The 13,372-nt window shown below is 27.2% G+C and overlaps 1 protein-coding gene across 1 annotated transcript in view; it reads left to right on the top strand.

The window, feature by feature from the left end:
* LOC107440928 (Y+L amino acid transporter 2) overlaps positions 1 to 7,732 on the top strand; it is a 55,756-nt gene extending 48,024 nt beyond the window's left edge. Inside the window, exons 8-11 of the mRNA XM_043041019.2 lie at positions 343 to 492; positions 1,702 to 1,786; positions 3,544 to 3,636; positions 5,359 to 7,732. Of these exons, the coding sequence (XP_042896953.1) occupies positions 343 to 492; positions 1,702 to 1,786; positions 3,544 to 3,636; positions 5,359 to 5,426 (396 nt within the window). The 3' untranslated portion in view covers positions 5,427 to 7,732. The remainder of the gene's footprint in view (positions 1 to 342; positions 493 to 1,701; positions 1,787 to 3,543; positions 3,637 to 5,358) is intronic.
* Positions 7,733 to 13,372: the final 5,640 nt, after the last annotated feature.

The following is a 13,372-nucleotide window of genomic DNA, read 5'->3' as shown; positions in this document are numbered from 1 at the left end:
AATGAAATTTTTAATTAAATCATATGAAAAATTGGAGACTTTCGAACAATAACAAATAAACCACCGACCTTTCATATGCTTTCTTTAAAATTTTTTATAACAAATTCTTGTAACACTTTTAAGACTATAAGAACTTGACTATAAGAACAAGACTATATATTAAGACTCTTAGAACTTGAAACTATACCAACTAGATTCTTTTAAGTTACACCCAATATTTAATTTATTTTTTCTTGCAGAGCCAAAATAATAGTTTATGTTAATTTTTTTACATTATTGAAGAGTACTTACGATTCATTTTTTAAAATTTATTTCAACTAATATTGTACTTTTTACATTTAGGCATTCCTCTCACTAATATATTTGTGTTCGAAAGATATATACGCTTTAATCAACTATGTAGGATTCGCAACATGGCTGGCAATAGGTATTGCAGTTGTTTGTTTACCTTATTTACGTTGGAAACAGCCTGATCTGCCAAGGCCAATAAAAGTAAACTTTTATTATATTACTTTTAATTGCATTTTTAAGTAGTTTTGGTACTAGTTATTTGTTAGATCTCTTTTTCTTTTGAATTTGTAAGTGCATTTTCGCATAATAATTATGGCATGTTTGCTTTCCTACAATGAGAAAAAGTATGGTCTAAACTACCAGAATATGGTAAAATTTACTGTTTCTAGTGCTATGGACACATTAAAACGATAGGTAATTTTTTCCGAAGTTCTTTGATAATGATTTTTATAAAATTACTATAAAATATGTTTTAATAATGTTATAAAATCTGGTAATTTTACCATGATTTTTTAAATCATGGCATAAAAACCTTCTATTCGGTTTAATTTACCATTCAGATATATAATTTTTACTATGTGTGTGTTACTAAGAACTATAATTTTGAAAGCCAAAATTTCCGATAAACCATTTTTTTCTCCGTGTTTTAACCTACTAAAAATTTTTAATTGTTAACCCCTTGAAGAAGATGGGACACTGGTGTTCCTTTTATAGATTTTTCGGACACCCTAATTACAAGCAAAAATATATTTCGGTACTTTCTCAATTATAAAAAAAAATCTAATATTTATAAAAAAATATGTTAGATTGTCGAAATTATATTTGTACTAAAATATAAAGTCCAAAAAATGTTGCTTGAGCAATTTTTTTTCTCATTCATATTCCAAAATTTATCAATAATTGATTTTGCAAATTAAGGAAATTTTTGTGATGAATAACAGTTTCTCTTAGATCTAAATAACTGGAAATCGACACCAGGGTTTTTAATGTTGTATTTCGTAACCATAAGTTATTAAAATTATGAATATAATACTTTTCACTTATTTATACCTAACTTAATACATAATAATGAAGAAAGTATAAGCTATATGCTTAATAAAAATTCTGCGACGAAGTGTTTACACGACTACAATTAAAACTCAAGATGTTAAAGTACAAGTAACTTTTAAAGCATTGAAACAGACTTAATAATTTAGCTGAAATTAAAAAAGTTTTGGAATAAAGCGTATTAAAATTGTTCTTAGAAGTACTAAAGCGCACATTCCTTTAAGGATTTATTATAATTTTTAAATCTAATTTTTGTATATTTTAGTTTTTGCATTCATTAGCGCTTGGTATTTATTAGCGTTTTGTATTTACCTTATTTAATAGCATGATTTAAAGAGTTTATACAATTATGTAATATTTCAGGTGAACTTGTTCTTCCCTATTATTTACATACTAGCAACAATTTTTATTACTATTGTACCTATGATCGCTGAACCTGTTGAGACAGGTAAGTAGCTAACTTAATGCATTTTAAATAAAACTTATTACTGAATTATAATGTTTTTTAAAGATATTTTTAAGTTTTACAAATCAGCAGAAGGGCGGAAAAAACTCTTTAGATAATAAAATAAGCTTGAAAAAAAAAAGCTAAATTGTTTCCGAGAAGTATGCTCCTCAAATATTTGTGAATGTGCTTATCAAAAATCATTCTTCTTTAAAAGCTCTATAGTTTGTACAAAATTTACCCTTAAGAAAAATACGTGAATTCCCTTTTTAATTTTTTAATTTCAATGAAAAGTTTATTTTTTTTGTATAAAAATATAATTTAAAATTCTAATTGAATTATAATTTGAATAAATCTTCTTTGGGCGATGTTGCAGNCAAATAAATGATGGGTCTCTATTCCAAATTCTCTACATTTCTCCAAAGTTTGTCGTAGGGTGAAGATTTGGTCAACTGTGGACCTTCCTTTGCGGAAGCCACACTGATAGTCACCTATGACGCTGTCTACAATGGGAGACAGACGTTCAAATAGGATATTTGAGAAGACCTTATAGGCAACGCATAACAGACTTATTCCTCTATAGTTGTGATTATAATTTGAATAAATCTTCTTTGGACGATGTTGCAGTTTTCGACCTTGCCCTTATCTCCTGATAGCATTTTTTTTAATAGCTATCGTTGAACAATCGACCCAATTTTTGTGTTTACGACTACTAATGTTCAACTACGTAGCCTTGTAATTTTGAACCCAAATCCAGAAGACAAGGTAACTCCTGGATCGAGTATTGGGTGAAATTAGCTTTCGTGGAGGACTTTCTGATGGAGCTAACCAGCATTTTCGCTACATGGAGAGGAAGACCACGGGAGCCTCCCACGGTTACCCTGACGGCAAGGGGACTCTAACCTGTGATCCGTCTACCACTGAGGATATTTCACGTCAGCACTGTGATCGGTGCAAACCGGATGAAGAATTCGTATCGACTGGGATTCGAACCAGGTTCGCCTCATTGGAAAGCTAGCGCTCTATCCCCTAAACCATAGCGGCTCTCTGCTAGCAATTCTAGTCTCCAAACACTGTTCCAGATCCTGGAAATCACACTTTATGAAACTCCAAAATCAGCCAATAACTCGCCAAGCTTTCGATTCGGTTAAATAACTTCGTTGAGACATCGGACTCATGGAAACAACACGTTTACTGAATGTCAATCATTTTTTCCCCGCTTAGTCCTTCATTAAGTTGAAAGCCAAATCAAATTCGCTGCCGCTAAAACATAGTCTTCTGCGTCAAACTAAAAATTTGCATGCTGCAAAGTTTGAAAATAAGAAAAACTTGCATTTGTGACTCTCTTCCCTTTTATGCATTTTATTAGTGCCCAAATACAATTTGATAAATAATCGAAGCATTTTTTCATAATACAAGGTATTTTTCTCATTTTTATGAATTTTATTTAATACTACTGAAAAGAATGTACCTAAGTGGGGACATCGCAACCGTTGGATTTTTTAAAAAAAAAAAAAACAGTTTAATAAAAGAAAGCTTGTCATATTTTTCAGACATTACAAAAAAAAACCAACATTTTAATTATTTTACATTAAAAAACACTGTTTAAAGAACGTAAATACATTAAAAAGAACTTGGACTTATTAAAATATGAGTTATGAAATCTAAATTCAAATTGCATAGTTATTTGAATTTTTACTGTGTTATACACAAATTATTTCTTTCAGGTATTTTAACTTTTTCAAACCTGTTTTTTTTAGGATTTGGAGCATTGATTATAGCAACTGGTGTTCCTGTTTATTTTATCTTTGTTTATTGGGAGAACAAACCACGATGTGTTCAAAACGCAATACGTAAGTTTGTGCAACAACTTTTTAACAACTTAAAAATAGAATATTTACATTTTTAAAAAAAATATATTTTTATTAAAATATCATTCAGATCAAATATGGTTGCATTTAATTTCTAAATTTTTTAAATTTCGTAAATTTTTTTTCAAATTAAACTCGTTGAGTGAGAAATAAAAAAACGATGGAATTTAAAAACACACGAAAAAGCGAAAAGGTAATATGAACTTTTTTTTAATTCATTGCGAACGAAAGACCATACTGAATAATATTCATTTGCTTTTACAAATATGAAGATCGCAATAAAAGTCGACAGGTTTTAAGCGCCCCAAAAGAGGTGCCCGTACTCAAGATACAACGGATGTGAAAGAGGAAAGGAAAATATATTAAGATCAGAAAACTTTGAATTGCCAACGGAATTTTTTTTAAGTAAATGAAGTTTTCATATTAAGCATACCCTTCAGCTTCAGTTTCTTCAGTTTTTTTCAGATTTAATAAAAGAAAGAATATCAAATACAATAATATATAAATATTATCGAATAGCATAGTTATAAAATACCATAATATCCCAATTATCAAATACGATAATATCGTAATAACTATATACAACGCTAAATATCCAATGCAGTAATGTCGCAAGTGTTATCAAAAATCATATTATTTTACTACTGTTAAAAATTTTTTAGAGCGAAAATATTAAACAATGCGAAATTGTTGATATTAAAAAAATATCGCAATATATCTTGAAATATAACTATTTCCAGATGAATCACGAGATTAAAATTCTAAAATTGCCTGAAATTTTTAAAGCCTGACTCATTTTTTTTAAAAATTATAATTGTTTCAAAAATTATATTTTGCTATTGTTTAAAATTTTTTAGAGCGAAAATATTAAACAATGCAAAATTGTTGATATTAAAAAAATATCGCGATATATCTTGAAATATTAGAAATATGAAATATTAGAATATTAGAAATATTAGAGTATTATACTTATACTCTTATATATTATAATATTATACTTGAAATATTAGAATATTGAAATATTTCCAGGTGAATCACGAAATTAAAATTCTAATATTGCCTGAAATTTTTAAAGCCTGACTAATTTTTTTAAAAAAATTATAATTGTTTCAAGAATTATATTTCGCTATTGTTTAAAATTTTTTAGAGCGAAAATATTAAACAATGTAAAATAGTTGATATTAAAAAAAAATATCGCAATATATCTTGAAATATCACTATTTCCAGATGAATCACGAAATTAAAATTCTAAAATTGCCTGAAATTTTTAAAACCTGACTCATTATAATTGTTTCAAAAATTATATTACTTTGCTATTGTTGAAAAAAATTTTAGAGTGAAAATATTAAACAATGTAAAATTGTTGATATTAAAAAAAATATCGCAATATATCTTGAAATATCATTATTTCCGGCTGAATCACGAAATTAAAATTCTAAAATTGCCTGAAATTTTTAAAGCCTAACTCATTTTTATTAAAAATTATAGTATTTTGCTTTTGTTAAAAAAGTTTTAGACCGAAAATATTAAACAATGTAAAATTGTTGATTTAAAAAACAATGTAAAATTATTGATTTAAAAAAAAATATCGCAATAAATCTTGAAATATCACTATTTCCAGGTGAATCAAGAAATTTAAATTCTAAAATTGCCTGAAATTTTTTAAAGCCTGACTAATTTTTTAAAAAATTATAATTGTTTCAGATTCATTCACACGAACTCTTCAGAAGCTATTAGTAGTTGTCGCAGCTGATAAGAAAACTGACGTGTGAAGATACTTAATCCGAAGAGTTGGTCTCAAACTCATTCTGTTCCTGCGCTTTTGGTGTTTGTTTTATTAATGAGTGTGCCAAATAAAATGAACTGTCTAAGATCTGAGTGTAATGCACTTTTAAGGAGTGTTGGACAATAGAAAACATTACATAGTGTTTCTGTTTTGTAATTTAAATATCATGAATGTGATAGGCCTACACTCAACTTGAGAAGAGATATTCTTTATGGTCTTAGCACAGTTGTTGATGGTATTTCTAATTATCGATTTATTAAACCACAGAGTCACTTTTGAGATGATCATATCATAAATCATTAAGTTGATCATAATTTAGTAACACAAATCATTGCCGTGAACGGTTCGTCTTCAACATAATTTACAACATAATTTTTTATCGTTATACATTGCGTTAATAAATTTCACAAGTTGAATATATTTTTTGTTGTAAACTAAAAGCGAAAACTTGACCAATGACTTTATGGACTTGTCCAATATTTCTTTTATCTGATAATAAAAATTAAAAAACATCTAGCATTTTTAAGCAGTAAATATAAGTAAGAGTAATATTTTTACAGAGCTTATTGAAAACTAGCAGTTTTTTTTTCAGAATGCTTTACTGAATTTTTTTTTTAACTTAGGTACCTATTCCATCTTGACTTCATGGTTTTGTTATTAATCTACTTTAAAATGTAATCATTATCGAATATTAAGCAAAAACATTTGCCTCATAAAATTTTTAGTTAAGATTCTACACTTAAGATGTTTGCTAATTAAATCGGTTAAAACACTGAATAATTCAAAATAGTAAGATTGAATACCTTCAGTGGTAATTTCGCTGAATATACTTTGTCAAAAGGTTTCAAGATTTGCTTAATTGATTGGAGAATTAGTTTTGGTATGCAACAAAATCTCTGAAAAATAAAATTTACGAAATTAAAAAATATATTTTGTTTTCGTTTATAACTTACTGTTACAGATAGACTGTGCATAGTATAATTTTAAATTATCAGACTGATTTTCTTGTCTTGCAAGAATTCATTTAAGAATTTAGTTTTGTTTTTAAAACTTATGAATTTTTTTTAATTAAGAGGCATCTTGCAAAAACATTGAGTATTCTGTGGTTTAATAATTTCCAAGCTATTTCATTAGAATGAGTCATTTTCACAATTGCTATAATGTCTTGAACAAGTTTAATGCATTTTAAATTGAACTAAGTACAAGGCTTTGCTCCATTATTTTAGCAGAGCTGGTCACAAGTTCTAAAGAATGTGTTATAACTGGTTTTAGGACATATTTATGGTAGTACATGTGCTCACTCATTATTATGTTATGTCGTTTCATTGTTTATTTGTGATTTCATTACATATCTAGAGTAATGTATTTGGTCATTATAAAATATTTTCAGTATCGAATTTTATTTTAGAAATATTTAACTTATTTTAATTAATGTTGAACATGAAATCATACACATTATTGAAGTTTCTGTTGTTTACCTATTTGTTTGTGTTTATACTAAATTAAAATATTTGACTAATTTCTTGAATTTTATTTTTGAAAATTTTTGACTGCCAAAAAGAAATTTAAATTTTTGTCATTGTTTGTTTTTTTGTTGCTGACTATTTTGTAAAAATTTTTCATATGATTTTTTAAAGTTTTATGACGCAATTGGTGTGAAAAATATTTTGCTAGAGAAATAAAACAATTAATAGGAATTTCAAGTTTTAGCTGGAAATAGTGTTAAATTTAGAAATGTATAGCAAATTTAATGAACAGTTTAAAAGTTATACTACAGAAAAAATAATTCGAAATTTTTCTTTCGGCGAATTTTTTTGAATGTTATAATTTAAAATATTTGTACTAATATTTTTCAAAATCAGATGCGATTTATATAATATTTTTAAAATGAAAATTTTAATTTCAATTTTTAGTTTATGAATCAATTTTTTCAACACTTTTTCCCAATTCATAGGATTGTATCCTGGAATATGCTGTAATCTGTAATAAAGAAAGAGACATTCAGTTTTTGACATTTTTTTTCAATTTCACAAATACTTGCAGTATTTTGTAACTTTATAGGTGTCTCAATGATGCCATTTTTCATACTTATAAATAAAGTTTAAGTCTTTCAGAGGTTTGAAAGACCGAAAATACATTAAGAACGAAAACAAGTATTTTTAACACCCTTTACCAGAAAATATAGCAAGCTTGCAACTTGTATTGACTACTTTGGTTGTTATTTATGATAATTGTTAATTAAATAATTAAAGTTATAGTAAAAATCATAGGACAAAAAAGCTAGATTTTTTTTATAAAAATGTCCATATCTCCATAAATATTTATGCTAAGTTGACGAAACTCCATGCAATTATTCCAAGGAAAAAAAAAATTATGCAAGTTGCAAATTAGTGCAGTGTTTTATGTTATAGGGTGTTCAAAACACTTGTTTTCGTTTGTAGTTTATTTCTGACCTCACAAACCTCTGAAAGCTTTAAGATTTATTGATAAGTCAGAAATCGCATGATCTTTAGATCACCTCTAAGTTATTCAATAATTATGTAAGTATTTTTTGAGAAATTTAAAAAAATATGTCAAAAACTGAAAGTGTGTTAATTATTGTAGGGTAGTGTATCATGTTAGATAATGAAACAATAAATTGATCAAAAAATATTTTTATTTTTTAAGTTTTTGGGCACTTTTTCTTGTTTTTATGAGTATATCTAAAATAATTATTTCCTTTTGAGCTGTCTTGCTTTTATTCTGGTCAAATATTCATGTCTTGTAAATGTAAATATGCAATACTTGTTCAAATTTAATATGGTACTAGTTACTTTGGTTACAATCAGGAATGTAAAATGTTGAAATGTTTGCATGTTTGACATATAATGCTCATATGTGTACTTTGTTTAAAATGACATGCAGTCTTTTGGAGGTGCTTTATTTAAAAGAAATTTTTTTTGATTGTTTTGATATGTTTATAGAATCTCTGTTGCCATTTTCATGTTGGTGCTACGTATTCGTCTTCTGGAGTCTATGACATTCAAATTTGCATTTATAAATTAAAATTTGACTGTAACATGTATTTTTTACAGTCGCATCCATGCAAAAGTCAGTTGTGAGCAGTATTGCACTTGGAAAATTGTTCACAATAATTTCTTTAAAAAGTTACTTTTTAAATTGTATAGATTAATTAAATAAAAATGCATTTTTCAAACTACTTCAACAGTAAGCTATTGATTTAAATAATGTTGCAGTAATTGTTTTTCTCCATCAATACTGTTTACTTGCTCTATTGACTGTTTTACTCAACCATTTCTGCAGAAAGTTGTTGATTTAACTGATGTTGCCCATTGCAAACATTGTGTAGGCAACTTCTTATGAAAGTTGTTGATTTAATTGATTATTCAAATTGCAAACAGAGTTATACATCAGATTCTAAAGAGAGTAGTTGAAATAAATAATGATGCAAATTGTAAAACATGTTAGCTTTTGATGAAAGTTGTTGATTTAATTAATTATTCAAATTGCAAACGGAGTTATACATCAGATTCTAAAGAGAGTAGTTGATATAAATAATGATGCAAATTGTAAAACATGTTAGCTTCTGATGAAAGTTGTTGATTTAATTAATTATTCAAATTGCAAACGGAGTTATACATCAGATTCTAAAGAGTAGTTGATATAAATAATGATGCAAATTGTAAATTATGTTAGCTTCTGATGAAAGTTGTTGATTTAATTGATTATTCAAATTGCAAACTGAGTTATATAAGATATTGTGATGTAACTGATTTAAATGTTAGATCTGATTAATTATGCTGTTTAGAGACCTATATTTGGTGTAGATTTAAAGCTATGCTTTAAAATCTATAATTTGCTTGCAAACTTACCAATGAAATGGCTGCATGTCAGTTAAGTTTTTCTTATCAGTCAAAAAATACTTGACTGTAAATGTTATTGATAAATGAGTATCAGCTTCAAGTGCAATCAGTTCTGCGTAATGATATGTATGTAATAATGTGCAATTTAAGTAGTGTGTACATTGTACAAATATAAACTTTGTTTTTGCCTACATCTACATGTTTTGTACTCTTAAACTTAATATATAGCAATCCAAAACACCAGACTTTGAAGCCATTTTTAATGTACATTTTGAATAATTTATTTAAGTATTTGAGATAAATAATTTCCTTCATAACTGTATATTAATTGGACTTTAGATTCACAGATTTAATTAATACAATTTATTAGTAAATGCAATGGGTACAAAAATGTTTCAAATCAAAGTTATTCTTTTTTAAGGATTTAAAGATAAATATTTTTTATTAAATAAGAACCAAATGTAATTTTTTTGTTATTTTTTTAAATAAAATTGAGGAATGACATAACTACAAAAACTCTTCCATTAACTCAAATGTTCATATTATGAGAATTTTTTATCTGATAATCAATTTGTGATCTTTGTGAAGTTTATAGATTTAATTGAAGTCAAGCGTATTGTGCCTTTTAATTATGGAAGAGAAGTATAACTTTTATACAATATATTGAGAAATATTGTAAACGATATTGCTGCATAATTTTCAAAATCCAAAACCTACCAAAAAACTAACCAAGGTTTACCCATTTTTCGTAGTACCTTAGTGGATTTGAAGGAAATAAGTTCGATAAAAACTAAAAATGCGTTAAAATTAAATTTCGGAAATATAACCCAAATTTACAAATATGTTCTGAATTTGTCTTGGGTAACATCGCTATTGTGGTGTTTGCCAACAAAACGCCTAAATTGCAAGATGAGATTTTTCTATTAAGTTAGTTTGGAAACATTTAAAGGTCAAAGTTTGTTTTATGTAATTGAGCAATAAAACAGAGCAATAAAGCAGAATAAATCCAATGTAATGTTTTCTGAAGTTTGGAAAAATTTGGTATCAAAAAGTTAAAAAAAAGTTAATAGAATGCACATAAATCTTGAAAAGTACAGAAAATGCAATACATCTAAGTTGTTTTAAAAATATATATAAGTTAACGTCAAAGTGGCTTCTTAATGATATCTAAATAAAAGCTTTTAATGTTTCATACTCCATTTCAAACGCACCAATTCTCTAAATGAAGTTTATGAAAATAATAAAGAAGGATGATCCAATATCGTAACACTTTTCACCAGTTTTAAGTATCAAAAATGACGTCAGAAAAAATGTGTCTTTGACGCCTGTAATACCCAGTTATCAATATCGAAACCTGTCGGTAATCGAAATCATTGGCTAAAATACTTTACGCCAATTTTCGCCAACAGGGCAGAAAAATTGTAGCAGACGCATGGACGTAATACTTTACTTTGATATACTTTTTTCTGCTGAGACTTGCTACCTGCAAGAAGTAGACTGTAACAGTATTGCATCAAGCGTCATATTTTGCCAATGAAAGATGATTTTTGGAGTTTGGCGTATGGACTTACTGTGAAGTCCTTTCTGTATTTTCCGTCATTTTAACGTTTCTTGAACCTTATGTTGTACCTTGGAGAGCAACACCCTCTAGAACAAAGGTCTCCGCAAGGATCAATTTTGTAGTCCGATGTAACGAACATAAAGTGAGCTGTAGGGAAAAAAGATGTCCTAACTACAAAGCTGTGCAATGGGGATAAAATAAAAATGACACAACGTTCCGATTACTAAAGGATCGGATTTCTAGTTTATGGTAACCCATGCGAAGGCTTTCGGTTTTTTATGAGGTTTGGGTTTAGGGCAATAATTCGATTTGGTATAAAAAAATATAACTACGCAATAAGTTTTAAATTTGAGTTACTTTATGAGTTTTTATTTAAAGATGTTACGAGGGTTTGAAGTTTAAAAGAGGGAGATAATTTAAATATCAACTTTCACATTGTTTTCAAGCCATTTGAGTATTTTTATTTGCTCGAATATTTGAGGTAAATACAAATGCACTTTATTAGCTTCATATTTCCTCTAAGTGTTAGTGAGTGGCACATATTGAGCCTTTTAGATTGAACAATGAGCTTGACACCTTATTAAAATTAATTTATTTTGGTTAGAAATTAGATTTACTATTAAAACTTTTCCACATAATCAAACCTTATTATGCAGCTGTTTGTTTACAAAAGACTAAGTTTATATAAATGTGAAACACTATTTTTATTGTGATTTCTTAGGATTTTATCTCGGTCCATAAGTAAGAGATAAGCAATATGGTGATATTTGAGTGTTAATAGTGTATATATTTTTAGAAACAAGGATGAAAAATTATTTGTAGCAAATTAGGAAATTTTTGATCGCATACTTCCAAAGTTGGTGTCAAAATTGTCACTTGTGTTAAAATGATGAATATTTGTGATAGATTTCATGAAATTACAAGTGTTTAAAAATTTTGTTTTTTAGTAAACTATGAAATGTAAATTAGGAAGCGCAATTGTATTGTGAAATATCTTACTAATATAGCATGTTTAGACATGTCATTCAATTATTTGTATAACTATGAATTTAGTTTAATTCTCGTTTTTGTACTGGATTTTACTGCACTTCTTTGTAGATGAGAAACTTTTGAAATATTTCGGAAAAATAGACTTTCTATAATAAGTCTTTAAATATTTTAGATATGTTTCTGGCAACGATTCATATAATCCCAAATTTAATAATATTTATAAAGGAACATAATACAAGAAGAATCGGAAATTTTAGAAGGAATAATAATACACAATTTAAAAAATAAATAAATATTAGTATGAAAATATAAACGGGAATTTGGATAAATATATAATTTTGTTGAATATATTTCCTCACTCTTTATACAAAATATGAACCACAAGAATACTTAGTTTTCTATTTTTTATTAAATTTAAATAAAAACAATAATTTGTACAACCTATAGGTCAAAAATGTATCTCAATCGTTTTATACGATTCAAGGATAATTTAATTTCAAGGAATTTTCATTTAGACACTGCTATTTTCAGTAGCAGGGAGCTCCTTAAATGGGCTGTTATTGACTGATATAGCCCTCATTTTTTATTACAAAAAATATGTATTTAATTATGCCTACTTTTTTTAAAATTGCTATAATGTATATAAAGGAGTTATTGGAATTCATATTTGTCTTTTTTACGTTACTTTTTAAAATTCAGTTTTATGCATTTTATAGTTTTAATCTGTGTACAGAAAAGTTATAAATAGAAATATATGCATATCAAATTAATCAAATTTGAAAAGTTTTTTAAATTAAATCACTAAAATTTTGTGAATTCAGCAATTGAATATAATATATACTTATATGATTGTATATCAGAACTAATTTTTTAATCAATAAATCGCTGAAGAAAGTTGAAGCAGTTGATTTTATATTAAAAATTAAATGCATAGGAATATGGCTTATGACAGGGTTTTCATAAGTAAAAAATTTTTTTTTAGATAAATCACAAACTCAGGTATTTGCTTTGTATGTAAAATATGTTTCGAAATTTCATGTATCAATTATTCAGAAATTTTTGATTACGCAAATCTTGAATTGTCTTCCTCTTATTGGTAAAGTCTTGTAAAATTATAATTATAGGAATGCTCTTCTTCATCCCGTTTGTTTAAAAGGTTTTACATACGAGGATTATCCAGAAAGTAAATTTCCCACATCCCATAAAAGAAGAAAATATAAATACGTGGAAAGTTTTATTGCAATATTTCAGCAACTCAGCATAAAAACCAATGGAATCGCAACGATTATCATACCAAGGAATAACTTTCGTAGCTCAATATTCTAGAAGTTTGCAGCCTAGGAATGGAGGCAGTGTGTCATTAAAGCTGTGAATACGTCTTTGTATGCGGTATCAAGATTGGGATTATGAGGTGGCTGGACAACCACCTTGATTGAAGTGATATTTCTGCTGCAGATTGTACGTAGAACTAGTCACACGTGACAGAGCGTTGTAAGGGAACAGCACATCTGTTTTAGC

Source organism: Parasteatoda tepidariorum, chromosome X2, assembly GCF_043381705.1.
Source record: "Parasteatoda tepidariorum isolate YZ-2023 chromosome X2, CAS_Ptep_4.0, whole genome shotgun sequence".
NCBI lineage: Eukaryota > Metazoa > Arthropoda > Arachnida > Araneae > Theridiidae > Parasteatoda > Parasteatoda tepidariorum.
This window is presented reverse-complemented; position numbering and strand designations above follow the sequence as displayed.